This window comes from Oryx dammah, unplaced genomic scaffold, assembly GCF_014754425.2.
Source record: "Oryx dammah isolate SB20612 unplaced genomic scaffold, SCBI_Odam_1.1 HiC_scaffold_3, whole genome shotgun sequence".
NCBI classification, from domain to species: Eukaryota; Metazoa; Chordata; class Mammalia; order Artiodactyla; family Bovidae; genus Oryx; species Oryx dammah.
Genome location: NW_024070187.1, coordinates 112,887,757 through 112,914,155, shown reverse-complemented (window position 1 = coordinate 112,914,155; position 26,399 = coordinate 112,887,757). Strand labels below are relative to the sequence as shown.

At 56.2% G+C, this 26,399-nt stretch overlaps 1 protein-coding gene across 19 annotated transcripts in view; it reads left to right on the top strand.

Annotated features, from left to right (window-relative positions):
* Positions 1 to 26,399, top strand: part of ABLIM2 (actin binding LIM protein family member 2) — a 102,059-nt gene that overhangs the window by 58,876 nt on the left and 16,784 nt on the right. For 13 of the 19 annotated variants that reach the window (XM_040237622.1, XM_040237617.1, XM_040237614.1 and 10 more), the window contains 4 exons: positions 9,760 to 9,821; positions 15,937 to 15,991; positions 17,588 to 17,595; positions 17,807 to 17,887. In XM_040237622.1, coding sequence (XP_040093556.1) covers positions 9,760 to 9,821; positions 15,937 to 15,991; positions 17,588 to 17,595; positions 17,807 to 17,887 — 206 coding nt within the window. The remainder of the gene's footprint in view (positions 1 to 9,759; positions 9,822 to 15,936; positions 15,992 to 17,587; positions 17,596 to 17,806; positions 17,888 to 26,399) is intronic. The other 6 variants (XM_040237625.1, XM_040237619.1, XM_040237618.1 and 3 more) reach the window with 1 other exon arrangement.

Here is a 26,399-nt window from a genome sequence, read left to right as displayed (position 1 = left end):
GGTGTGCCTTGCTGTCTGCCAGCCTCTTGAGAAATTTGGGCAGGATGAGCAGCACCCCTAAACTGAGAACAGAGGGGCACCCACCTTCTTTTCTCAAGTTGCATTGAGAAAATGCAAGTGGCCCCTAGTGGTGAGTCCATCAACACCAGTTTTATTTGCAGTTATTACTGAACAAAGCGGTTTGCACACAGCAAGGCAGACCCGCCTGCATCCCGGGACGTCATCCATAGCGTGCCAGAGGAGGGTAGGACTGTGACACTCAACACAGTGGGCGCTCAATAAATGTTTGTTGAATTGAGATGTGCTAAATTCAACGGGTATTTATTGAGCACCCACTCTGTGCCAGACACTGTGCGGGGCACTGAGGGGGAGACCCCGTCTTGGAGAAGTGCGCAGGGAGCTGGGACAGGCAGAGGCGCTGCTGGGAGCCAGCACACACACCCCGCCGCCCACCTGGGGTCTTCCGTGGGCTCACAGGGGCCGGGCGCGACCTCATCCCGCTCATGACACCATCAGCACATCCCACCTGAGGCTGAATTCATCGTTCAGTCACTTACCCATCCCTTCACCGAACATTAACTGAGCAGCTGCTATGTGCTGGGCACAGCGCTAGGCAGCAGAGAGGAGGTGGTGGATATGGCCCAGTCCCTGCTCTTCCACAGGGAAGCAGATGACTGAGAAAACTGTGTGATATCTCCCTCCTCTAAGACGGTGGTTCTCAGCCGGCACGGCTCGTCCCTCCAAAGAGATCTCACCGAAACACACGTTTTATGATAGACTGCAGTTCTTTTCCTTTATGCTACACCCAGGGCATTATCTGGCCTTCCCTGGTGGCTCAGAGGTTAAAGCGTCTGCCCGCAATGTGGGAGACCTGGGTTTGATCCCTGGGTCAGGAAGTTCCCCTGGAGAAGGAAATGGCACCCCACTCCAGTGTTCATTATCTACTCTGCGCACAGTTGTCTGGGCTTCCCTGGAGGCTCAGTTGGTGACGAATCTGCCTGCAATGCGGGAGACCCAGGTTCGATCCCTGGGGTTGGGAAGATGCCCTGGAGAAAGGAACAGCAACCCACTCCAGGATTCTTGCCTGGAGAATCCCATGGACAGAGGAGCCTGGCAGGCTACAGCCCACGGGGTCACAAAGAGCTGGACATGACTGAACAACCAAACCAACGCTTTCACTTGCTTGCTTGCTTTCTTGCATGTAGTCAGTTGTATTATTTCTGAATCTGATTTTTGCCCAGGAAAGGAATGGTACTGATTTTCTGTTACAAGGAGAGGGTCTTGAGCCTCACAAGATGCGGGTCACAGGATGAAGGACACCAGGAGGTGTGGGCCCCTCCCCTGGCCTGGGCCCTGTGGCCCGGCCTGCTGCTGCTCTAGCCGCCCCTCCCTGGCCCTTCGAGTCCTGTTCTCCCTTTTGAGGTTCCCCACGTTCCCCCTACTCAGGGGGTCAAAGGTGTGCTGATGTCAGACAGAGCCCCAGGCTGGCGGAGACCCTTCCCTGAAGACTCGGTGAGCCCTGGAGAGGACCCCACCCTCCGGAAGGGAATCGGCAGTTAGGGTGGAGTTAGGGTGGGCTTGGAGGTCAGGGGAGGACCTCTCTTCATGGAAACCAAGGCGGCACAGAGGGCTGGTCCCGTGGGGGCCAGCGCCCCCCACCCTGCCTGTGACTTTGCCATCTTGTGCCACCTTCTGCGTGTCCGACCCCGTGGAGTCCCGTCCACTTGTCTGCCGCCTGCTGCCCACCCAGTCAGGGCCTGGCTGGAAGCTGGGGTCTGAGCCTGCCCCCTGGGTCGCCAGCCCCAGTGCCCAGCAGGGAAGGTTGGGAGACAGCATCTCTGTTTATCTGTCTCTCCCTGCTAACAGCAGCAGGAAAGCGGGGGTCAGGCCCGCTCTGAAGTGGCTTTCCCTGTCCTCTTAGTCCTTGGGAGTTTCCAGGCTATGGAGAAAAACAGATTGTTCTCACGTTGCCTAGTCCACGGCGGAAAGAGAGAGAGAACCGATTTATGGTGTGCCAACCCCATGTGAATTTCAGAGCATGGGGGTGTGCTCAGTTCTGGGAGTTGTGACCTGAGACCCAGGGGGCAGAATCCACGAGCATCACACTGATGGGACGTCAGTCCTGGCCCTCCTTGTCGGACAAGCAAGAGAAGGCCTGGAGGCAGGGCGCGGCCACCCAACCTCAACCAAGCTTTGGTGAGGGCTCCCGCACCCTGACCCTGGATGTGTGCTGGGGGCACAGCAGAGTCTGCACAGACAGCACTGCCCCCCCAACCAGGAGCTGATGGTCTAGAGCTGGGGGCAGGGGGTCGGTGACACAAAGTCCAGATGAAAAGGTGAGGCGTATGGCGCCTGCCTTTGCATGCTGGACGGCATCACCGACTCGATGGACATGAGTTTGAGCAAGCTCTGGGAGATGGTGAAAGACAGGGAAGCCTGGCATGCTGCAGTCCATGGGTCGCTAAGAGTCGGACACAGCTGAGCGACATAGCGCCTGCAAGTCAGGGGGCCAGGCCCAGCCAGGCTTGGGGGAGGAGGGCGCTGAGTGAGCAGGCTCGAAGAGTGAGATATCTGGGGGAGAGGACCCTCCCCACAAAGGTGAAGCCTGGCTGCTGGGCCGCGGGTGGCGTGGGGGCTGGGATGTGTAGGGTCGCCAAGGGCTTTAGGGGCCATGGGAGGGCCCGGCCTGGCCTGTGAGTGGTGGGTGGGCCTACGGGTTCTCAGCAGCGCCCGGGCCGCCTCTGACTGAGCCCCCAGCAGGACTGTCGAGGGCGGGCACACTGAAGTCATCCAGGCTTGGCGGGGAGGGGGGCGTCATGGAGGAGGCTTCTGAGGATGTCCTGGGGGTGTCCCAGGGAAGGACCCTCCGAGCAGCCTGCTCCGGGGCTCGGGGCGAGAAGCGAGGTGGCTGTTTGGGAAACAGGAGGCTGGGGGCGGCGGCCAGAAGCCAGTGGTCCGTGTGCGGTGGCTGCGAACTTTCTTCTCTATCTTCAGGGACCAGAGTCAGGGCAGCAGGGTTGTGAGCGGGAGATGAGGCTGACAGTTTTACCCATTTAAATGCAGACAGGCAGCTTTGCAGAACATAGACTAGAGGCTGCCAGGCCAGGGCGAAAGGGACTGCGGGGCCCAGAGGAGCCGCGGGGAAGCCCCTTGAGCGGTCCGAGCCCAGGACCGGTGTGAGCAGTCAAGGGGGAGCGTGTAGGATCAAGAATGACCGTCCAGGTCGTCCTGGCTCAGGTGGGCGGGGTCACCTTTACTCAGAGGCGGGGCAGGAGCAAGGTGGGCTCTTCCTGTCTAGACAGGACGGGAGACACCCAGCCAGAGCTGCATGGAGGTGGATGGGCAGGCGGGGCCCTCAGGAGAGGTCTAGCCTGGAGGCAGAGTCCCCGGGGCCCTTGGCTCCCAGGCAGGCCTAGAGGTGGGGTGTGGGCAACCTGAGACCCAGCCCCCACCCCCACCAGGTGGGTTCCGGAGCGGCATTGCTTTTTCCAAAGGGTCTGGGGCCCAGAGAAGCTGTGATTCTCCTGTTCAACACCCACCTCTGCCCCCATCCTCCTCCTCCATTCCCCTTTCCTGCAGGACCTGGGGCAAGGGTGGAGAGAAAGCAAGGGCAGGGGAAGCCCCCGGAGAGCTCCAGGGGTGGAGAAAGCCAGGGCCAGGGTGGGGGGAAATGGGGGAAGCCTGGGCGAGAAAGGCCCAAGGGGGCTGGAAGGCTCGGGTCAGGCGCCCAGCGTCCCGCAAGCAGCCGAGGGGCCCCTGGGGCAGAGAGAGCCGGGAGAGTGTGGCCTGCCTGGCCTCCATCTGGACGGACAGCCTGCCCCATGCCCTCCCACTCACGTTCAGTCCCAGCAAGAGCAGTGGGGGCTCCAGACGTCAGGGAGGGGACCTTGGCCCAAGAGAAGCCCCCTCGAATGTGAGGGCAGAGCCCCCCTGCCATTCCCTGGGGGCTGGCTGGGACTCTGCTTTCAGCAAAGGTCCCTGTGTCCCCCATGCTGGACAGGCTTGCCCCCAGCATGGGGACCTGATGTGTGTGACCTCGGATTTGTGAGCAGGGACACAGGCCAGCCCAGACCCTCAGGTGCCCAGGGGTGAGAGCCCACATCTCGGGTCACAGCTCTCAGGCTTCTTATGACCCCCCACAATCCAGCTCTGGGTCTCACGGTACCCACCTGTGAGCTCTGTCTCTCCTCTCCCAGCCCCGGCAGGGAGCACCTTATCTGGGGCCTTCCGTGTCCTTTCCCCCCCAAGGACCGTCAGCCCCCGGGGGCTGCGCCTCCTCTGTGCCTGCAGCAGCCCCCCAGTGAGTGCCCGTGGGGCAGCGGGTGCCCAGGGCTTCCCTGAGCAGAGCCTACTTTCGTTCATGGGTCCCAGCATGGTGGGGGCACCATGGCAGTGACCGTGGACACGAGATCACGTGAGGGGTCAATGGAGGTGGCTAGATTGGGGTGCCAGTGCCCCTGGGGGTGAATCCTGGCTTCTCCCTTGCTGCGTGACCCTGGGTACAAGAGCAAACCTCTCTGAGTGTGGAGTTGCCATCGCTTCGTCTGTGAAGGCGGGCATGGTGCAGTCTTCCTGGCAGGAAGCACCTGGGCTTTGGGGCTCCAACGTGAGCATCCTGTGGGCTGAGCCCTGGGGTGTCACGCAGAGCTGGTCAGGTCCACGGGCCAGCCGCGGTGAGCCTGAAATGGACCCCTCTCACGTGCGTCTGAAGCCTGAAGCTCAGGTTGCCCAAGGGGCCTCCTGCCCATGTTCCTTGGGGCTGAAGGTGGTTCCAGGCCCTCCTTCCTTGGATGGGGATACTGAGGTGCCGAGAGGGGACCTGAACCTGAGCAGGGCCGTGCAGCTGCAGACTTCCGTATCCGTAATCAGTGAAGCAAAACCCGTGCTGTGCTGGTGAAGCTGACCGAGATCTGCCCAGGGGAACAGCTCCCTGCCCCTTATCCACAAGGCATCCTGGAGGGGCCGTGTGTCTCGAGCTGCACCTGGAACAGTCATCCACCTGCAAGGGGCCTCTCCTTGCCCATCCATTCAGTGATTACTCTAACCTCGGATGAGCCAGCCCAGAAGAGGGACAGACCCAAGGAGACACCACTCAGGGCCCCACAAGCGGTCCCAGCAGAATGCTGAGGGCAAGGTTGCCACAGGAGGGCTTCTGGGAGGAGGTGGCAAGGGGGCCTGGTTAGGCTGAGCTTGGAAATGGGGTGTGGGCAGGCGTGCAGGGCCTCTAGGGCCTGTTGCAACTCAGGGCCCCGAGTGCCCAGCTGCCACTGACCTGCTTTTTGTATGTGCCAGCTGTCTCCCTCTGATCCACACGCCACACATGCTCTTAAGGCCAGCCGACGCCAGCTGACAGGCAGGCCCCCACAAGACTCCCACGCCTGCAGACCCTTACCAGGGCAGAGCTCCTGTAGCAGAGAGGGTTACTGGGGGAGAAAGTATAGAGTCCTGGGAGCTTGTCTCATCCTCTTCATAAGTAATCATTAGACCTTCTATAGGTCATTTAGTTCGGAGACGGCAATGGCAACCCACTCCAGTGCTCTTGCCTGGAGAATCCCAGGGACGGGGGAGCCTGGTGGGCTGCCGTCCATGGGGTCGCACAGAGTCGGACACGACTGAAGCGACTTAGCAGCAGCAGCAGGTCATTTAGTTTCCCTGGGCCTTAGCTTCCTCACCTGTAAAATGGGCTCATGTGTAATGCCTTGGCTTGTGATGGTCACGTAAAATCTCTGAATGTGTGAAGGGATTAACCTGGTAGTTCTCAATCCTGGCTGCACCCAGGATCCAAGGACCCCTGAAATCTACCGATGGCTGGTCCCATCCCAAGAGAAACCAATTCTAATGGGTCTTAATAGCACCCCAGGGATGTGATAAGTGGAGACTCTTCTCTCCCTGCCTTCTCCACTCAGTAGAGTGGAAAGGCCTAGAGCAACAGGGTGGATGTCCATAGAACTCTGGAAAGAGGAAGGCGGACTGGCCAGACCTGAGCACATGAAGGAAAACGCAGGACCTGTGCCTCCCGCCGGCCATGCCGCAGACAAGGAGGGCAAGCAAACTGCCCTCCCTGGCCGGGAGACACTCTCTATCTCTGGCCAGTGCCTCCCACCCCCACCTCAGGGCACAGAGCAAGCAGGAAAGCACCTTTCATCACCAGGGTGTTACCAGCAACACCAGGTGCACTCTGAAGACCAGAGGAGCAGTTTAACAAGCATTCTGAAAACTGACTCGTCTTCAGAAGCACAGTCCACAATAAGGCAGGCCCTACATGTTAAACCTAAACAGGGAGATGGCCTGCTAACATGGAAGACTTAACCAAGATCCAAGTCTCCTGGCATAAAATTTTCATGTCTAGGATACAGGAGAAAATCACTCATTGCACCAAAAACCATGAACATAACTATTTGAATGAGAAAAGACAGTCAGCACATCTTGTTGTTGTCCGACTCTTTGCGACCCCATGGACTGCAGCACACCAGGCTTCCCTGTCCTCCACTGTCTCCTGGAGTTTGCTCAGTCGTGTCCATTGAGTCAGTGATGCCATCCAACCATCTCATTCTCTGTCGTCCCCTTCTCCTCCTGCCCTCAATCGTTTCCAGCATCAGGGTCTTTTCCAATGAGCTGACTCTTCACATCAGGTGGCCCAAGTATTGGAGTTTCAGCATCTGTCCTTCCAATAAATATTCCTTTAGGATGGACTGGTTTGATCTGCTTACTGTCCAAGGGACTCTCAAAAGTCTTCTCCAGCACCATAGTTCAAAGCATACCCTAACACTGAAAAGACATTAGAATTATCTGAGGAGGATTTTTAAGACAGTCATCACAAAAATGCTTCAACAAACAATTACAAATACTCTTGAAACAATTGAAAAAGTTAAAAAAAAAAAAAAAGGAAAGTCTCACAGAAGGAATACAAATTCTAAAAAAAAAAAAAAAAAAGAATTCAATGGAAATGATGGAACTGAAAAATAGAATATGCAAGATTTAAAAATTCACAGGTGGGCTCCCTAACAGAAGAGGAGGATATGTCAGAGGAGAGGCTCCAAGCTTGAAGACAGAACAAGAGCAATGATCCAACCTGAACAGCAGAGACAAAATAGGAAGAAAGACTGAACAGAACCTCAGAGACCTGTAGGATAACACATGTCATTGGAGACACAGAGGGAGAAAATGGGTCCAAAAAATATTCACAGAAATATTGCCTGAAAACAAAAAATTTGGCAAACAGACATAAACCTACTGACTCAAGAAACTGAGTGAACCGCAAGTAGATTAAGCCCAAAGTTATCCACAACCATACTTAAGCTTCAGAACCAGAAGACAGAAAAAACAATCTTGAAAGTAGTTCAAGAGAAAAGACACTTTATACTCCCTCCCAGCCAACTTCCCGCCAGAAACCACAGAGGCCAGAGCAAGATGGCACATTTTACAGGTGCAGAGAGACATTTGCTGTCGATGCGAATTCTATCTTGGGTGGAAATATCCTTCAGGAATGAATGGAACATGGAGACCTTCTCAGACAAAGGAAAACTCAGCAATGCTTTCGCTGGCAAGCATACTTGTCTAAAGGACATTCTCCATTCGGGAAGTGATAAGAGGGCTCGGAAATTCAGAAAGGAAGAACATCCAAGTAGGTAAAAATAGAGGTCAACATAACAAACTGTCTTTCATTTTGATGAGTTTCTTAAGTCATTGTTGATCAAAAATTATAGCAGCATGCAATACGGACGCTCAAGGCAGGTAGAAAGAAGAAAGAGCTAAGACAGTCATAGCTGATGAGTCAGGAAAATGAAGTGGCCTGATGGAAGTAAGGTCTCTACACTTAATGCGAGCGTAGGATGCTGAGACAGAGGCTGGCAGCCTGAGCACAGGGAGTTTTAGAAGCTGGTCTGGTGATGGCTTCCGGGTGGAGAATCACTGGTTTAGAGCAGATAAGACTAGAGGAGAGGACATAGCTGGTCCCGGGGCCCTAAGGGGTGCCAAGCCTTAGTGAGCTTCAGAATGCCCTGGAGGGCTTGTAAAACACAGGCTTCAGGACCCCTGACCCAGAATTCTGTGTCTGTAAGTCTGCGGCGGGGCCTGAGAATCTGCCGTTTCTGACAAGTTCCTGGGCAAGACTGGCGCCGCTCTTTGGAGACCCCGCTTTGAGACGTGCTGCCAGCACCCTTGGCTGATCAGGAGTTCCTGGGTCTCTGCTGAGGGCCCCTTAGGCCCTCAGCCTCACACCCCCAAGAGTTCTGGCTCTGTGCATAACCTGGGGAGCAGGTGTGTCCTGGAGGGACCCCGGGACTGTAAGTCGGGAGGCCTCATCTTGCGGCTCAGGACCGGGTGAGGTTGGCCAGCTTCCTCTGTGGCCCTGGGCCTCTGTCCCCCTTTCCGTGAAATGGGAGAAGCCAGCTGGGTCAGTTCCCGGCGGGGCCCAGGGTGACGGCAGGAGTGAGAGGCGCCCAGTGGGCCTGGCCCGGGCGCCTCACCCGCTTTGCTTTCTCCAGCTCTGCTGTCTCCGGTTTCCCGGATCAGTTTTCACACAGGTTTCCTGTGACGAGAAGGCTCCTTGGCTAAAACAAGTTTGAGATCCCTGCCCTTGACGTTGTAAAGGGCCCCTTCTGACCCGGAACCTTCCCACAGGCCATCCCGGGACACACGTGTCCCCGAGGCAGGCCCCCAGCTGAAGCCCTTCCTGCGAATGTGGCCTGTTCAGAAGGTCTTCTCACCCCTCCCTCTGCCAATCCCCAGGAGACAGGCATCCGGATTAACAGCACCCTCTGTTCGGAAGCTGGCCTTCCTGGAGTGGGCCGCAGGACGGTGGCGCTGGCAGGCGTTCTGCGCACAGTGCCTGCCTCACCTCCAGGGGCCTCCGTCCTCTGTCCTTGGGGACATTCCGGTGGCTCCCAGGAGCGCGTGCTGGGAATGGGGATCCCCTGGAATCACCAGACGTGGCTGCTGCTCTTCACGGGCTATGGAAAGACAGACTATGGAAAGACAGATGTTCAGACATCCGGGGGATGTCTGCTCTCCCAGGGTGGGGAGGGGTCCCCCGCCCCCCAGGGACCCCAGCTCTGCCCTTTGTTCCCCTCTCGGGCCACATCCCACACTCATCTCTGAGCCAGGAACTTCCGCTCTGTTCTCTCTAGACATGGCACTGAAGTGGTTAATGATGGGGCGGGGGAGGGGAGGTGTCTCAAAGTCCTGGGCACACCCCCACCCCTGCAGGGGAGCCAGGAAGGTGAGTGATGGAGGGGGACCAGGTGTGGGATTTGTACAGAGAATTCAGAGCCCCGTGTCTCAGACTGGCCCCTTGAGAAGTTAGAAATTAGGATTTTAATATGAAAACCCCCAATTGCAAACAGTTCAAGGGTTTTGAAAGGTAGTCTGCAGGCCATCTCTGGTGGAGCTGGGCTTCCGCTGGTTACCTCTGGCTCAAGGTGGCCCAGCCCTGCCCACACAGGGCCCCTTCACCCCTCTGCCCCCAGCTCTCCTGGTCAGCTGGGTGAGGAGCTGGCCAGGTGACAGGACACGTGTGCCTGCCAGGCTGGGTAAGGCTCCATGGCGTTCCCGGGGTCAAGGGTGGGCTTGGGGACACACCCCCTTCCCGTGTCCATCTTCAGTCAGTTCCCGGGGCATCAGGGTCTGGAATGAGGCAGGTGGAATGTTCAGGGCCCCCCCGTGTCACCCAGTCACCCCCCCACCCACATGGGCATGCCCCTTTCCCGCGCCCGGCCGAGCCTGGCCGCCTGCGTGACAGCTGTGCTGTGTCTGTTCCAGGGTTTCCCTATTCCAAGTCTGACCCTGTCACAGGACATGGCAAGAATGGCTTGGACCACCGGGTAGGTACTCGATACCCCCCACCCCACACACCCTCCCCAGCACACGCGTACTAACAGCTCCCAGGGCTAGTGTGGGTCCCACAGCTTGGGGACCACTTGGCCAGGAGGAGGGGGCCCTGGGGACCCCGCTCACCCGCCTGCCCGCCTCTGCCTGCTGCCCCACCGAGGGCCAGACCACCACCCAGCAACACCCCTCCTCTGTCTGCCTCCAGCTCCCAGGGAGACCCCAGGGTTAGGGGGACAGGGGCAATGGGGTCACTCAGAGGGATCAGACCCTTGTTAAGGCCTTCCTGACTCCCTTCTCCTATGACCTGGAGCCTAACAAGGACCGTCATGAGCCGCGGGTGCCCAGCGCCCACCTCCTCTCCTGGCGAGTTCTTGCACCCCCACTGTTGGTAACCCACGGTTGCCTCTGATGGTGCCCTCAGCACCGTGAGTGCTTTGGGGGTCACACGAGGGGCTGGCGTCTTCTGCCCTCTCCTGGCAGCTGCTTTGAGCACACCCTCCCCGCCCCCTGAATGTGGGGACGCGAGAATGTAGCCCAGACAGCCCTGCCCCTGGCGTGTCCCCTGGCCGGGCCCATGTGCACGCCCCTCTTCCCACAGCTTGTCTAGGTCTGCAGCGAGGACTCCCCGGGTGGGGTGGGCGTGTGGTACCGGACCCACCCAACGGTAGACAGATGGACACACACACACACACAGACGCACACGACCCACAGAGAACACATACACACACACCACATAGACACACACAGATGCTCACATAGACACACACAGCACGCACACAGCCCCCGGACACTTGCTGCCCCAGAGGCAGCCTCTTACCACTTGGAGGACACTGTCCGCATGAGCACTTCCGTCCTCCCAGAGAAGCCCCTCAGACTTGTCCCCACTTTTTCCCCCGGGGGTGGTCCTGTCACCACGTGTGTAATGCAAGGAGCGGTGACCCCTCACACTGACCTCCGACCCAGGGTCCAGCCACGGGGCATGTCCTAGGACAGGGGCCCCATCACGGAAGCTGTGGGCATCCTCAGGCCCTGCTCCCGTCACCCTCGGCCTCTGTGGGCCCTGCTGCTGGGTCTGTCCTGGGCCCCAGAGCCTCTGCACGATTAGCTCAGGTGAACCGGACGCACCCCACTGACCGCTCAGGGGAACGGTGCACATCCCACTGATCGTTCGGGTGAATCAAGCCCATTCCTGTGAAGGCTCAGGTGAGTCGCGCACATCCCACTGACCGCTCGGGGGACTAGGCACATCCCACTGACCGCTCAGGGCTACCGCATGCATCCCAGTGACCATTCCCCTGTCTGTTCAGAATGGGCTAAGCTGGAATGGGCACGCAGCATGCTTCTCTGAATTTCCTTTAAGGGTTTTTCCGCTCCCGTCCTCCAGTCCTGTCCACAGGACCCCCTGGGCATGGGAGAAGGTAGATCCTTAGGTTCAGCATGAGGGGCCTGAGGGCAGAGGGACTGGGTCAGAATGCTCCCTGAGTCTCTGCTCTGTGACTCAGGGGCCGCAAGCGCCAGGGTCACTGGCTGGGCCACATCCATGCCAAGGCATTCCACCCCCCCCCAAGCCAAGTCTGGGGGGTTTCTCTCAAAATGTGGGAGGCACTTAAGAGGATGAGTGTTAGCACCCACAGGCTTGCATCCTTGGTGGCCGAGCTGTGCATTGTCTAGGGAGAGTTCCCTCTTGGCTGCCATGCTGGAAGGACGCTGGTCAGTGGCCCCCAGCACCTGCAGGGAAGTTGTGGCCTCCAGATGCTCCACCCCCAAGGAGCCTGGGAACAGCTGGTGGAGACAGTCTGGCGGGGACACCGTCTCCAAGCCTCTCCTAGAGCAGAAAGCAGACACTTAACAGAGTTGACAGCTGAACCCTCCATGAATGTTTCTCCTGCTGGCCTCAGGGTAGGGAGCAGAGTGTTAGAAAACCTTTGAGCCCTTCTGTACATCTTGCTGCTGCTGCTAAGTCACTTCAGTCGTGTCCCACTCTGTGCGACCCCAGAGACAGCAGCCCACCAGGCTCCCCCGTCCCTGGGATTCTCCAGGTAAGAACACTGGAGTGGGTTGCCATTTCCTTCTCCAATGCATGAAAGTGAAAAGTGAAAATGAAGTCGCTCAGTCATGTCCCACTCTTAGCCACCCCATGGACTGCAGCTTGCCAGGCTCCTCCATCCATGGGATTTTCCAGGCAAGATTACTGGAGGGGGCTGCCATTGCCTTCTCTGTCTGTACATCTTAGGGAGTCGATAAAGACGGAATTCATCATCCCATGAGGACTTTCAGCTTTTCACATTAGACTAGCTCAGACGCTGGTGAAAATCCTTGCTGACTTTTCTTTGGGACTCTTTTTTTCCTTAGGTTCTCTCCTATTTTTTTTCTTCACTCTTTCTAAGACTCTTATATAACTGTATGCCTGTTTTTTGGCCAGAAGACCGGATAATTGATAGCCAGTCGTTTACAGCTCAGCCATGTCAGATTAAGTTGTTTCTTGGTTTGTTTTTTTACTTTCTGAAAGGATTCTAGGTGACCTAAATTAAAAGCACAGATGCAGAGAGACCAAATCCCAGAGAGGAGGAGAAAGAAATGGGAGAAAATTATGTCCGAACACACAAAAGAACACTGGAAAAGCCATCGAAGCTCAGCTGTGAGCTTCCTGATGACCAGGGCACAGAGGCTGGTGGGATCAGTTGTGTGTTCTCATTGTCAAGTGGAAGGAAGTTAGTAAATCAGGAGGTGGAAATGCGCCTGGTTCTTGTTCCAGGATGGATTTGGAGCCAGCACCCTAGGCCCCACAAGGGCTTCCCTTGTGGTTCAGCTGGTAAAGAATCCGCCCACAATGCGGGAGACCTGGGTTCGATCCCTGGATTGGGAAGATCCCCTGGAGAAGGAAAAGGCTACCCACTCCACTCTTCTGGCCTGGAGAATTCCACGGACTGTATAGTCCATTGGGTCGCAAAGAGTCGGACACAACTGAGTGACTTTCACCTGCACTTTCACCCTAGGTCCCAAAGCTTGTTTAAATGTCCTAGTAACTAGCCAGCCACAGAGCCTGCCACGTGGTGGACAGTCACACCTCTCTGTAGGGTAAATGGGAAAAGAGCCGCCTGTGAAAGTCCTTCCTGTGAACCAGAGAGCACTGCTTCCAGCATGTGCTGCCGGCCTGCAGTTAGGAGGCTGGAGAACCCCACGGGCAGAGGAGCCTGCGGGCTGCAGCCCACGGGGGCCCCAAGAGCTGGACATGACTAAGTGATGAACGCTGAACGAGGCAGAAGTCAAGGTTAAAGTGAACTAGTAGTTTTAGTGGTATGAAGGGGCAACAATTCGTTCCTGATGACCCAAGTTATAAATCAGTTACCGCATTCATAAACTTAAATGTACCAAGCGACACGGCAACACCAGACACCTTGGTAAAATGCAAGGAAGGAAAGCATTTTGAATAAGACTCTTTTGAAGTCAGATAAGGATCTAGTGAAGGAAAAAAGGATAGAGAGCAATTTAATCGTGCAAAGAACAAAGTAAACTAATAGGTGTATGAAAAATCCTTATCTTCTGGATTAGGTTTTCACATGTCCATAAAACATTAATTAGTGTATATCACTATGAAGAAAACCTTAACAAAGTGTAAAAGTCTGATATTTTCCAACTGTGATGCTGGGAAGAACACATGTATTAGCATCAGGCAGCCCTGAGTCCAGATCCCAGCTCTGCCACTTACTGGGTGAGTGTTTGGGCAAGTTACTTAAATTTAGAGTCAAAAAATCAAGGCAACCCACTCCAGTATTCTTGCCTGGAAAATCCCAAGGACAGAGGAGCCTGGCGGGCTGCAGTCCATGGCGTCGCAGAGTCGAATATGACTGAGTGACTGAGCACACACGTACACGCGTGCACACATGCATGCACACAAAATCATCCTTACCTCTTAAAGTTATCATTACGACAAGTAACGTGACGTGAAAACTTCTAAGCTCTCTAAGCCTCGTTCCCAAATGAATAATTATGATAAAAGCACGTCTCCACCCTCTCTTACCTCCACATCACTGGGTCCTAAGCAAAACGTGAGCTTTAGCAAGAAAAAAACAGTCAGTGGTGAATGGTCAGTTTCGTTCTCCCTGTTATTAATCCCAGTATAAGTTTTGGAAACTAAAAAGCATCGCTTAGTTAAGTCTTTTACAGTTTCATGCATTAGCTGTGTGATCTTGGGCAAGTATCTTTACTTCTCTGACCCTCAGTCATTACACACTGATAACAATGCCCACCTCCTGAGGCTGCAGGAAGATGAGTGAACGTGTGTGTATTAAACAAATGGGAGAAGTAAAGAGTTGGTTGCTTTTACACTCTCTGTTCTCCGCTGAGACTGCAGAGGCATCAGCTAGAGGTGTGCCTGTGGGTGCGGCCTTTGTGGGATCCCCCTGGGCTGCTTAGCTGTCCCGCCAGCCCACACATCGAGCCAGGGGCCCGGGGCTCCCCTGCACCAAAAAGGACATGAATGTCCCCCCACACAGGGTACTTAGATGATCAGGAGTAGACTGCTCTTCTCCTGCTCTGGACTGACACGGTGCCCCCCTCCACCTGGGGGATGCCCCCCTCCCTGCTGAGAGTCTCTGCCCTGTCTCCGAGCCTGGCTGAGCCGACGACGCTGGTCCGGCTGCCCGGAAGTGGGTTTCCCACAGCCGCAGGTGGTGGTGCTGCTCCCTTGCCGCCTGCGATGCAGAGGGATGGGCACTAGGTGGCAGCATTTCTCTTTCGTATTCCGAACAGGCCCCGGGGGAGAAGGCCAAGGTGGGAGACCAGGGCCGCCTAGATTCGTACAGGAGGTTCCCTATCCAGACAGGTGCAGGGGCAGAGGGAATGTTTGTCAGCGGCCTGAGAAACCGTCTCCAAATTTCGCTCTTGAAACTCCCAAGGGGAGTCCTTCACGGGCGACTCGGTGGGTGCGAGGTTGGCCGGCCCCAGGTCCCAGCGCTGGGACTAGGGTGCGGCGTGCCAGGCTCTTACCAAAGGACTCAGCTCATACAACGTTTGTGAGCAATCCAAATTAATGTTTTTTAAATTGGCGATGGACAAAGGATCAGACAGGTAAAGACCGCCGCAGCCCTCCGCTTACACACTCACCTGCCTCGCCACCTCCTCCCAGCGTCTCTGGGCCTCGGTTTCCCCCGCTCAGGAATGAAGGACGTTGGACTGGGTGCTTCTGGGGGCCTCTCCCTGCCCCACGCTCGCGAGGTCTGTGACCAGCTGCTCACTTGTCCCCTCTAGCACTAAATGAGTGCTGGAAGCCCTCTCCCTGTAACAGGACCCAGGGTGAGGTGACGCCCCCCCTTAACTGCAGGGCTCCCTCCGGGGAAATTTAACCACTGCGCCCAGTTTCAGAAGCACCAGCCAAGAGCCCTGACCCAGGTCAGATGCTGTACCTGGTGCCAGACGTGAGCACGCGTGAAATGCTTTTCTCCACTGCGGGCAGTGGACTCAAGGCCCAGACAGAGTGGACAAGACGGGCCAACTGACGTGCAGGGCCCCGGTGCCCGTGTCGCAGGGCGGGGACCCTCCGGAGAGGTTTGCAGGATGACTTTTTCAGGTGGGCAAAGGGAACGAGAGCGCCAGACACCAGGGGTGGCTGCTGAGGTGCCACGGACAGGTGAAGGAGGCACCTGAGAGGGGCTGGGCTCCCAGGTCCGCCGCCCCTCCGAGGGCCAGCCCTTGAGTGCCAGCATGTCACAGCCACACTCATGACACGCGGCGTCTGTGCCAGGGGCTTTACAGACACAGGCCACCTGAGCCCCCTGGGGGCCGCTCGTCCAGTGGGACCAGAGGCCCCGTGCTGGAGCTGCAGCCCTGGTGAGATGCCTGTGGGGTCTGGACCAGCTGTGGGGCCGAGGGGCAGGCACCCAGGAGCTGTCATCTCAGCGGCCTAGGAGCTGGTGGGCCAGGCAGGGGCGGCCTGAAGGCGGCAGGAGGCGCGTGAGCACACCTGCTCTTGGGAAGCCGGCGGCTTTTCCAGAGCCTGGTCTCAGTGGGCACCCCGGGCCGACCCTCGTCCCCGGCCCGGCTGCCAGGACCCCGGCGACTGCCTGCCCCTGCAACCTGCCCCTGCTGCCCTCTCTCTTTCTCTTCCAGAATGCCAATGTGGGCCCTGGTGGAGCAGACCCGGATGCCGGCTGGGCCACGCGAGGTACAGGAGGCGGGGACCCCGTGGGTCTCTGGCTGGGGCAGGGGCCGCTGACAGGGGTCCACGAGTCTCGCTCCCAGACCACCCTCCCTGCCACAGCCGCCAGCAGAAGGCTCCGGGCGCCCGTGTGGCGGAAGCCGGAAGCCGGGGATGCTCGTGTCCCCCCCTCTCCCGGTCGTGGTCGCGCTGCCGTTTTCGCTTCCATCCTGAAATATCTGACATGCTTCCTCTTCTCCCTGGTTTGTCCCCCTCTGACTCAGGTGCTAACTCAGTGCACCCCCGTCTCCTCTAGGTGCTCCCCTCTGGAGCATGGGCCCACCCTGTCCTGACCGACTTGTCACTCCAAGTCACTCAGGCAAGAGATGTGTGTTTGAATGACCACCCAGGCCAGGGCGGCAGCCAACCCAACACAGACTGTCACATCCACGATAATAACGGAGGCAGAGCCGCAGGGAAAAGCCACCTTGGGGCTTCCCGGGCGGCTCCGTGGGTAAAGAATCCACCTGCAGTGCAGGAGACCCGGGAGACTCGAGTCCAGTCCCTGGGACAGGGAGATTCCCCCTGGAGGAGGAAATGGCAACCCACTCCAGTATTCTGGCCAGAGGAGACTGGTGGGCTGCAGCCCGTGGGGGTCGAAAAGAGTTGGATGCCACTGAGCCTCTGAGCACACACAAGAGAGGCAAAGTGGAAGGGTAAAGCCCGCCCAGCCCCCGCGCTCACAGTGCAACCTCCCGGGGCTTCGCACCGGCAGGATGGCCTGCAGGGAGGTTGGCGTTACTGGACAGACCTGGTCATGTGGCTGGTATCCGCCTGGGAGGCTCTGCCAGTCCTGAACCACAGGGCCGCAATGCTCGCTCACAGTTGTTACCCAAGAGTGACGGGAGCCTGCTCTCCAGGGCTGATCCACGCTGGATGTTGGAGTCGGGGAGAGGGGAGGGAGTCGCAGCCTGCACCCTCTAAGTGGTCTCTAGGTCTCTGGGCTCAGAGCTGGCCTGGCCAGGCCCCCGCACAGCACATGGGGAAGTTCAGGGACCAGCCACCCAGTGCCCGAGCTCCTCACTGATGTCTCCTGCCAGAGAGGGATGCTTTGCAGCCAGGACCCAGAGATGCCGCCCTGGGGGGATGCGTGCTCATGGAGACAGCCCATCTGTATGATTTTTTTTTTTTTTTTAACAAGCCACTTTTAGTCTGGAAGAAAAAAAAAATCTTTAATAAGCTAGCTTGTGGGGCTCTGTATTTAAAAGGAAGAGCTGAAGGGTGAAGAAAGTAAGACAGTAAGAGGTGGGTAAGCCCAGGGGGTAAACTGAGGCAGGTCTGGGGAGCCCCCCCACCCCAGGGAGACAGCAGCCCAGCCAAGAGAGAACACAGCGCTGCCTCAGGCTCCCAGTCTGGCCTCCAGTCTCCAGACCATGCCTCCCGCTCCTGGCTTCCCACGGAGACCCCAGGGTCCCCCCAACCCCCCAGCTCCGAGGATGCTGTGGGGTGAAGGCGGCGTGGCCCTGCCGGCCGCAGGGCGGGGTACGGGTGGGATTGCTCCACCTTTGAGCCAAGCCCGTGCGAGTTCTGAGCTGGCCCCTGTGGTCTCTGCTTCTCTTACAGAATACAAGGTAAGGGCCGCCCACTCCCGCGCTGACCTCTGCCTGCTGCGCCACGCCCGCCCAGGTTAAACGTTCCTTTTGTTGTGCTTTCCCGTGAAATGTGTGTATCAGATGTGGACTCATGTACGTAGCTCTTCCTTAGCCTCGATTCAGCTCTTGGCCTCCTTCCTCACAGATGCCCCTGCTCCCTGGGTGACCCTGGGCTTCTTTCTCCCTGCAGATCTATCCGTATGACGCCCTTATTGTCACAAACCGGATCCGAGTGAAGCTGCCCAAGGACGTGGATCGGACAAGACTGGAGGTGAGGGGGCCCCACGGGTGGAGGGCCACGTCCGCCGGGAACATCTCTCCCCATCCGGCGTGTTGACACACCGCCCCCGAGATCCCCACAGAGATGTGCAGGGCCCAGTGACGGTCTCGGAGTCAAGGACCTGAGTTGTCTCCAAGACCGGAGACCGTGGTTATGTGCCCAACAAAGATGGCTTTGCCAAAGGGCGCACAGCTGCAGTGGTTTGGGGCCAGGAAGGCTTCGTCACTGTGCTTAACTGGGTGACATTCGCCTCTTCCTTGAACGCTGGGAAAATCGGCACAGTTCGTGGTTTCTTATCTGATCACCTTCACCCTGACCTTGAATGGTGCTTAACTCCGGCAGCAAGGGCCTGATTAAAGGGCCTGCAGGGAGGGCACAGAGGGTGTGTGGGTGGCATCTCTTGGCCAGGCCCCACCACGAGCCATGGTCCCGGGTGGTCAGCATGCATAAAAGCTTCCTTCATCCTCACCATCCTCCCACCAGGAAACTAGTGTCCAACGATGGACCGCACCTCCCGAGCCGTGTTGGGAAAGCTTCACAGGGGTGAGGCATCTGGGGGCTCCTAAAGGCCCAGGGCCACCTGCCCCGTCTGTGCCCAGGGGCTGGGAGCAGCTGTGGGAGTGGGTGCGGGCTCAGGAGGCTGCCGGGAGGGAGCAATAAGGGCGTGGATGTGGTCCAGGGGCCCCAGCAGTGCCGAGGGCTCAGCAGGGCTGCCAGGCGGAAGCCCATCCCAGTCCAGGCCAGGTTGATCTGAAAAGAAGCGCAGTCTCAGGGGGTCCAGATGGATGCTATGGGGCCCTGATCTTCCTTTAAGATGACGTTGATATCTGCTGGGTGGGGAGCTGTGCTCACGAGAGGCACGAGAGCCCCTCACCCAGGGCTCCAGGTAGTGGCGGCAAAGAGGGATGGGGACGCTGGTGGGGCTGCAGCAGTGTTGGGGGCGGGGAATCAACCTTCTGTTGTGATGATGGAGCCTGACGGAAAGTTGTTGTTTAGTTGCTAAGTCTGACTTAGCGACTCCATGGACTGCAGCGCACCAGGCTTCCCTGTCCTGCACCATCTCTTGGAGCTTGCTCAAACTCCCATCCATTGAGTCGGTGATGCCATCCAACCATCTCATCCTCCGCCGCCCCCTTCTCCTGTCCTCCATCTTTCCCAGAATCAGGGTATTTTCCGATGAGTAACCAGAAGTAAGGTAAAAGGGAACTGCTAGCTTGTCTGACCGACGGGGCTTCAGGTGAGGTCTGATCAAGCCCCCAGACCCGGGTTCTCTCCTGTTTCCTGAGTGCCTCCCCTGTGTGTCGGCCTCACAGATGGACAGACGTTCACCTCTCCTCCCCCAGGCTCGAAGTCTGGATGGAAGAGACCCAGTGGGGCTCCCAGAGGGGCTCTGGGACCTGGGACCTAGGACCTCAAGATGAGGCGGGTGCTGGACTCTCAGATAATTACGGTATAAATATGTAATGTGGGATAAATATGGTAATTTATCCACTTAACCCTTTACTAGCAGCTATTTAGTGATGCAGCTGTTGTTGAGAGTTGAAAACGTAAGGACAATATTAACAGTAACAAGACTGGTTTTTGCATGTGATTTGAGGTATTAGTTTCATTCCCTTATTGATAAACAACACAGTACTCTCTCACCTCTCACAGCCTGCCTTAGCCAAAATCATCCATGCAATGTTTAACTGCAAAGAAGCCTTTTTATTACCAGTGAAAAACTGAAAAACATGCCGTGCATTGAAAGTATTTCACAAATTATTTGCTCGTGATTATGACATTAAGGCTTCCCAGGTGGCTCAGGGGTAAAGAATCTGCCTGCCGAGGGCGGAGATGCGGCAGAATCGGGTTCGATCCCGCGGTCGGGAAGATCGCCTGGAGGAGGAAGTGGCAACCCGCTCCAGTGTTCTTGCCTGGAAAATTGCATGGACAGAGGAGCCTGCTGGGCTGCAGTCTGTGGGGTCACGAAGAGCCGGATGTGACCAAGCACACACAGAAGGCGATAAAGACTGTGGCCTTGTTCTGTGAACTGCTCAGCGTAGTCTGTGATGTTCTGCATACGTGCTAAGTCGCTTCAGGTGTGAACGACTCTTTGTGACGCTATGGATCGTAGCCAACCAAGCTCCTCCATCCATGGGATTCTCCAGGCAAGCATACTGAAGTGGGTTGCCATACCCTCTTCCGGGGGATGGTTCTTTACCAGTAGCGCCACCTGGGAAGCCTGGAATGAACAGAGCAGGCCCCGAATCAAGCTCGGGGAGTACCTGCCGCATGGTCTGGAGGACGGGGTCCAGGGCGGCCGCTGCCCGGGCCTCAGGGTGACAACCCCTGGGTTCTTTGCAGGGGACACACTCTGGCTCCTGCTGAAGTGAGGCCCTTGGTAACTGTGTGCTCAGGTCTCACTGCTGTAAAACGGGGCACATCCGGGCTGCGGGGCACTGTCAGGACCTGCCTCAAGGGCTTCCATGGCGGTGCATGGACCGGGAACGCCATGGCGGGGAGGGGGCAGGGGGGCCGGTGAGCTCAGAGCAGGGTGCCCACAGCTCCCGCTCCTGACCCACCAGCAGCCGCAGGGCCACCAGCCCGTTGGGACTTGCTGTTTCCCTCCTAGGGAGTGGGGCGCCCTTTCACCCACTCCCATCCCCCCTTTATTTCACTACAATACAGAATGAAGGTGCAAAATAGCTAATGGTTAATACATGCAAACATTTCCCTTTTTAAAAAAAAAAGCCTTGGACATGAGGGTAATGAGTTTCATCACCCCCATTTCCAGAACACCCCAGAGCGTGCGTCGCTCTCTAGTCATTCTCTTCCTGATCTCGGCCACTCCAGGAGGCAGATTGGAGGTGTTGCCACACGTGGTATGTCTCACATCCTCCATGGTTGGGAGCTGGGCCCTGAGCCAGGAAGGGCTCTGGGGGTGAGGGGTGGGCTGCATCCCAGCAGGAGAGAAAGATACAATAATGTTTTCATCTCAGGGGAGAGAGCTTAATTTTTAATATAAAAACAGTTCCTAACTCTTGTAAAAGTCCAGAAAAACATGAAGAAGAACATAAGCATTCCATGGAATTCCCCCACCGAGTCATAACTCCTGTTAGCTCCGGGGCGGACCTGTTTCCGGAAATCTTTTTTTTTTTTTCATTTCTCACAAATGCCCGGAGATAACTGAGTTCTGTTTTGGATAAGCAGGCTTGTACTGTTGATCAGCTTGGCATCAGTTTGTTGTGAACCTTTTCCACGCCGGCTCGTGGGGGTCTGCCTGTCCTTTTAGACAGCTGCGCACTAGTCCTGTGGCCTGTTCTGTTGCCCAAAACTTGGCCTCTTGCACTGCTGCCAAATTGAATCTCCAAGACAGGACTTGGGGTTAAGTAGGAAAGAAGAGCTGAACTGCTCTGCCAGGCCAAGGGGGCCTTTGTGTCCTAACCTGAGAGGGTTCCTTGAGTTTTCTAGTTCAAGGGTGGAGTTGCTGATAAGGTGTTTGCAGGGCCTGCACTCATTTAATCTGGTCTCAGGTAATCTCTTGGTGACCTTTTCTGGTTCCTTTAAGCTTAAGGCCTCAGGTGGCCTTCCCTGGAATGAAGACTGCTGACACCTTCCATTTATTGGGGGTTTTATTAGATTGGTGCAAATGTAATTGCAGTTTTGGACTGTGAATTTTAAATCTTTGTAACTAGGCTCAAACACATATATATTAATCAAAGTAGGAACCATTACAATCCACACGTTTTTTACCAATGAGAAATACATGTGCTTATCCCTGTAGCATAAAAATCTGTGCGATGAACTCTTGGAAAACATATTCTGCCTCCTGCTGGTTGTGGAAGCTTTTTCCCTGCAAGAAGTTGTCGAGGTGCTTGAAGAACCGCTAGTCGGTTGGCGAGAGGTCAGGGGAACATGGCGGATGAGACAAGACTTTGTAGCCCAATTTGTTCAGCTTTTGAAGCGTTGGTTGTGTGATGTGTGGTTGGGCGTTGTCGTGGGGAAGAACTGGCCCCTTTCTGTTGGTCTTTGCTGGCTTCAGGTGTTGCGGTTTTCACGGCATCTCATCGATTTGCTGAGCATACTTCTCAGATGAAATGGTTTCGATGGAATTCAGAAAGCTATAGTGGATCAGACAGGCAGCAGACCACTAAACGGTGACCGTGACCCCTTTTTGGTGCAAGTTTGGCTTTAGGAAGTGCTTTGGAGCTTTTTCTTGGTCCAGCCGCTGAGTTGGTCAGTGCCAGTTGTCATATAAACTCTGCATTTTGTCACACGTCACAATCCGATCAAGAAATGGCCCACTGTTGTTGCGTAGGAGAGAAGACGACACTGCAGGACGTCAGTTTCTGTGATTTGCAGTCAGCTCGCGCGGCTTCGAGCTTTCTCACCTTTCCAGTTTGCTTCCAGTGCCGAACGACCTTAGAGGGGCCGACGCTGAGTTCTTGAGCAGCTTCTCGTGTGGTCGTAAGAGAATCAGCTTCGATGATGGCTCTCGGTTGGTTGGTGTTGACTTCCGATGCCCAGCCACTCCACTCATCTTCAAGGCTCTTGTCTCCTGTGCCAAACTCCTTGAACCACTACTGCGCTTGTGGGTACACTTGTTAGCAGTTCCTGGGCCAAGCGTGTTACTGATGTTGTGAGTTGTCTCCACCGCTTTATGATTCATTTTGAACCCAAATAAGAAAAATCACTCGAATTTGCTTTTGAGAAGGCAATGGCACCCCACTCCAATACTCTTGCCTGGAAAATCCCATGGACGGAGGAGCCTGGTAGGCTGCAGTCCATGGGGTCGCTAAGAGTCGGACACGACTAAGTGACTTGACTTTCACTTTTCACTTTCATGCATTGGAGAAGGCAATGGCAACCCACTCCAGTGTTCTTGCCTGGAGAATCCCAGGGACGGGGGAGCCTGGTGGGCTGCTATCTCTGGGGTCACACAGAGTCGGACACGACTGAAGCGACTTAGCAGCAGCAGCAGCAGCAACACCATTGTTTCCATCGTCTACAATAAATATAAAATAAACAGCAAGGAACAAGTCATTAGCAAAAAAAAAAAAGCAAGAAATGCATATTAAAATGATATATAACCTAACAACATTTATTTAGAATATATTCTATCAAATGGCAAATTTCAACAGTGCAAAAATCACAATTACTTTCTCAGCAACCTACTAGTTCTATGAAAGTGAAAGTGTTAGTCTCTCAGCTGTGTCCAGCTCTTTCCAAGGGCTGTAGCCTGCCAGACTCCTCCGTCGGTAGGATTTTCCAGGCGAGAACACTGGAGTGGGCTGCCATTTCCTCCTGCAGGCGATCTTCCCGGCTCAGGGATGGAGCCCTAGTCTCTTGCATTGCAGGCAGATTCTTCGCCTTCTGAGGGCTTCCCTGATGGTTCAGATGGTAAAGCACCTGCCTGCAGGGCAGGGGCCTGGGTTTGATCCCAGGATTGGGAAGATCCCCTGGAGAAGGGAATGGCAGACTCCTTGGTCCATGAGTCGCCAGCTCACGGGACCAGGGATGACGGCTGAGAAGGTAGAGTCTGCCTTCAGCAGGAGACCCGGGTTCAATCCCTGAGCCGGGAAGATCCCCTGGAGAAGGAAATGGCAAGCCAGTTCAGTATTTTTGCTTGGAAAATGCATGGACAGGGGAGCCTGGTGGGCTACAGTCCACGGGGTCACAAAGAGTCGGACACGACTGCGTGACTAACACTTCCACTTTTTGAGAAATAGTTCTTTATAAAGAGCTCAAACGGCATTATTAGGTGCACCCCTTGAGGCAAACCAGGACCCTCCCAAGGCTGCACTGTTGCTTCCTGGCTGCTCCTCCTGTCTGCATCCTCTCCCTTCCCTAACTAGCAGCTGTTTGAATCTGCCCTTTACGACTCAGGGGAGGTCGCAGAGGCTGGTGTCTGTCCCTGACAGAAAAGGGACGGGAAGGCTTCCATGCCCAGAAGCCCCGCTGGGTCTTGCCCTATTCCCATCCCACACAGGGGAGGGTGGCAGGGACCAGGCTGTGGATGACAGGCCATTGGCTGGGGCTCCGTCACCCAGCAAAGCAGTGGTCTGCTGTGTGCCCAGCAAGGGGAGATGGTGGATGTGCGGGGACAGCTGGTGGTGCCCACACACCACCACACCACCAGGGATGTGGGGTCAGCCCCTGGAAGGAGGACCGCTCTGTCTGTCAATGGTCAAAGCTTGTTATCCATCCTTACCGCAGAGTGTTTGGCTGAGCCTCAGTAGCCTGGTGAATATGGGCCTGGCATCGAGCCGGGCCTTGGGGATGCATGGTGAGCCAAAGCCAGCAGGAGTGCTGCCCTCAGACTCAGCCTGAAGGGAAGGCAGACGTCCATCAACTGATGACTAACGAGGGTATAAAATTATAGCCCAAGATGGGGGCTCTAAAGGAGAGGAACATGGGCCCATGAGCATTTTAAAAGGGATACAGTTAAGAATCGATGCTTTTGAACTGTGGTGCTGGAGAAGACTCTTGAGAGTCCCTCAGACTGCAAGGAGATCCAACCAGTCCATCCTAAAGGAAATCAGTCCTGAATATTCATTGGAAGGACTGATGCTGAAGCTGAAACTCCAATACTTTGGCCACCTGATGCGAAGAGCTGACGCATTTGAAAAGACCCTGATGCTGGGAAAGATTGAGGGCAGGAGGAGAATAGATGACAAAGGATGAGATGGTTGGATGGCATCACTGACTCAATGGACATGGGTTTGAGTAAGCTCTGGGAGTTGGCGATGGACAGGGAGGCCTGGTGTGCTACAGTCTGTGGGGTTGCAGAGTCGGACACGACCGAGCAACTGAACGAACAGTTAAGTGGGTGTGGTAAGTGTGTCTGAGTGTGTGTGTGTGTGCCTGCACACAGGGTGAGAGTGGCAGGTAGGAGGAGCATTTCAGGCAAGCACACAGCAGGCGCAAAGGCCCTGGGGCAGGACACAGCAGAGGCCGTGCTTGAGCAGGTGGTGGGGAGGAGGGCCAGGCCTTGTGGGGTCCTGAGCTTAGGTTAAGCAGTTCAGTTTCTAGCCAAAAAATAATGACTTTCAAGTTGGGGGACGACATGATTACATTCATATTCAAAACTGTGCCTGAGGCTGCATGTGAAGCCTGGGCTGGCGGTGTGCACACAGGAAATGGTTGAGGAGGCGGTTGGGTGGTCTGGGCCAGAGCTGATGGCGTCTTGGACAGGGCGGTGGCGGTGCGGAGGTGAGAAGCAGGTGCGTTCAGGCTATATTTGGGGGTCGAGGTGGGAGGGTGTTGTGGGGAGGGGCAGGGACACACCTGGGGTGACTCCAGGGTGTCGGGATGGGGTGGTAGGTACATGGCGGTCACTGGGTTTAGCAGGACGGACCCAGGTTCTGCCGATGACTGATGCTCTGGCCTGTGTGGCATGGACAAGGGAATTGAGGACGCTCAGCCAGGCAAAGAGAAAGACACCAGGTGGGCACCTGGTAGCCACAGTCTCGAGGAGGAGTCTGGAAAGGGTGTGGTGGCCTTCCCCGCTGTCACACAGCCGGCAGTCGGACAAATCCTGGATCCCCATGGGCAGGGCGAGGGCCAGGCTTCCCAGGGAGACCCATCTGGGGCCAGTTTAATGCCATGCCTGAGATCCTGCACTTTCTCTCCCCGAGGGTCTGGGTCTCAACCCCACCCCAGCACCCAAGGGCCTCCTGCCGTGGCGGCTCTTGGGTCCTCCTGAAGTTGGCAGGTGCCCCCTGAGGGTCTGCCATGCCCAGAGCTTCCACCCTGAGGGGAAGAGCCTTGCCTGCCCTGGGCAGACTCCAGCGTCCACTTAGGAAGGCCAGCCCTGCACTCATATGCCCAGCATTCGCCGAAAGACATGGCCATTTCGCTCTGTGTCAGCCTCTTGCCGCCCAAAGGTGGTACCTGGTGGAGGGAGAGAGACCTCGGGTCCAGGTGGCCTGGGTGTGAATCAGCCTCCAGAATGTTTCTAGCTGGGGGACATTGGACCGGTTCATCAGATGACTTCACTGTGCCAGTCCGGCTGGGCGGCTGGAGTGTTTATTCCGTTGTTCAGAGTCAGGAGCGCTTGCTGTGGGAGAGCCCTGGGCAGGGGTGGTGTGCAGCTTTAGTCGTCTTGTCCCCTCTTTACCAACCTGAGAGCCACGTGGGCCAGTAGAATTGCAGAAAGGTTTCCATGGAAACGGGAGTGCTATGGGCGGGCCAGACAGCGCTTGCTGAGAACTTCCTGGAAAAGCGAGGTGGCCGGGTCGGGTGGGGGGGGGGGTGAGTGGAGGCAGGGTCAGGCACGGGCCTGGTCACCTGCAGAAGGGAAGCCCCTCCTGGATGCCTGGTACTGGGACAAAACAGGATGTTTGAGACTTTATCAGATTTGGCTTATTTAATAACCACTTGATCACCACCAAGTTGTTCCAAGCACTCGACACATTGGTATACTAGGTTTTCACAACTTGGTGCAGCGGGTACAGAGAAGGCTTGGGGGGTACAGAGAAGGCGTGGGGGGTACAGAGAAGGCTTGGGGGGTACAGAGAAGGTT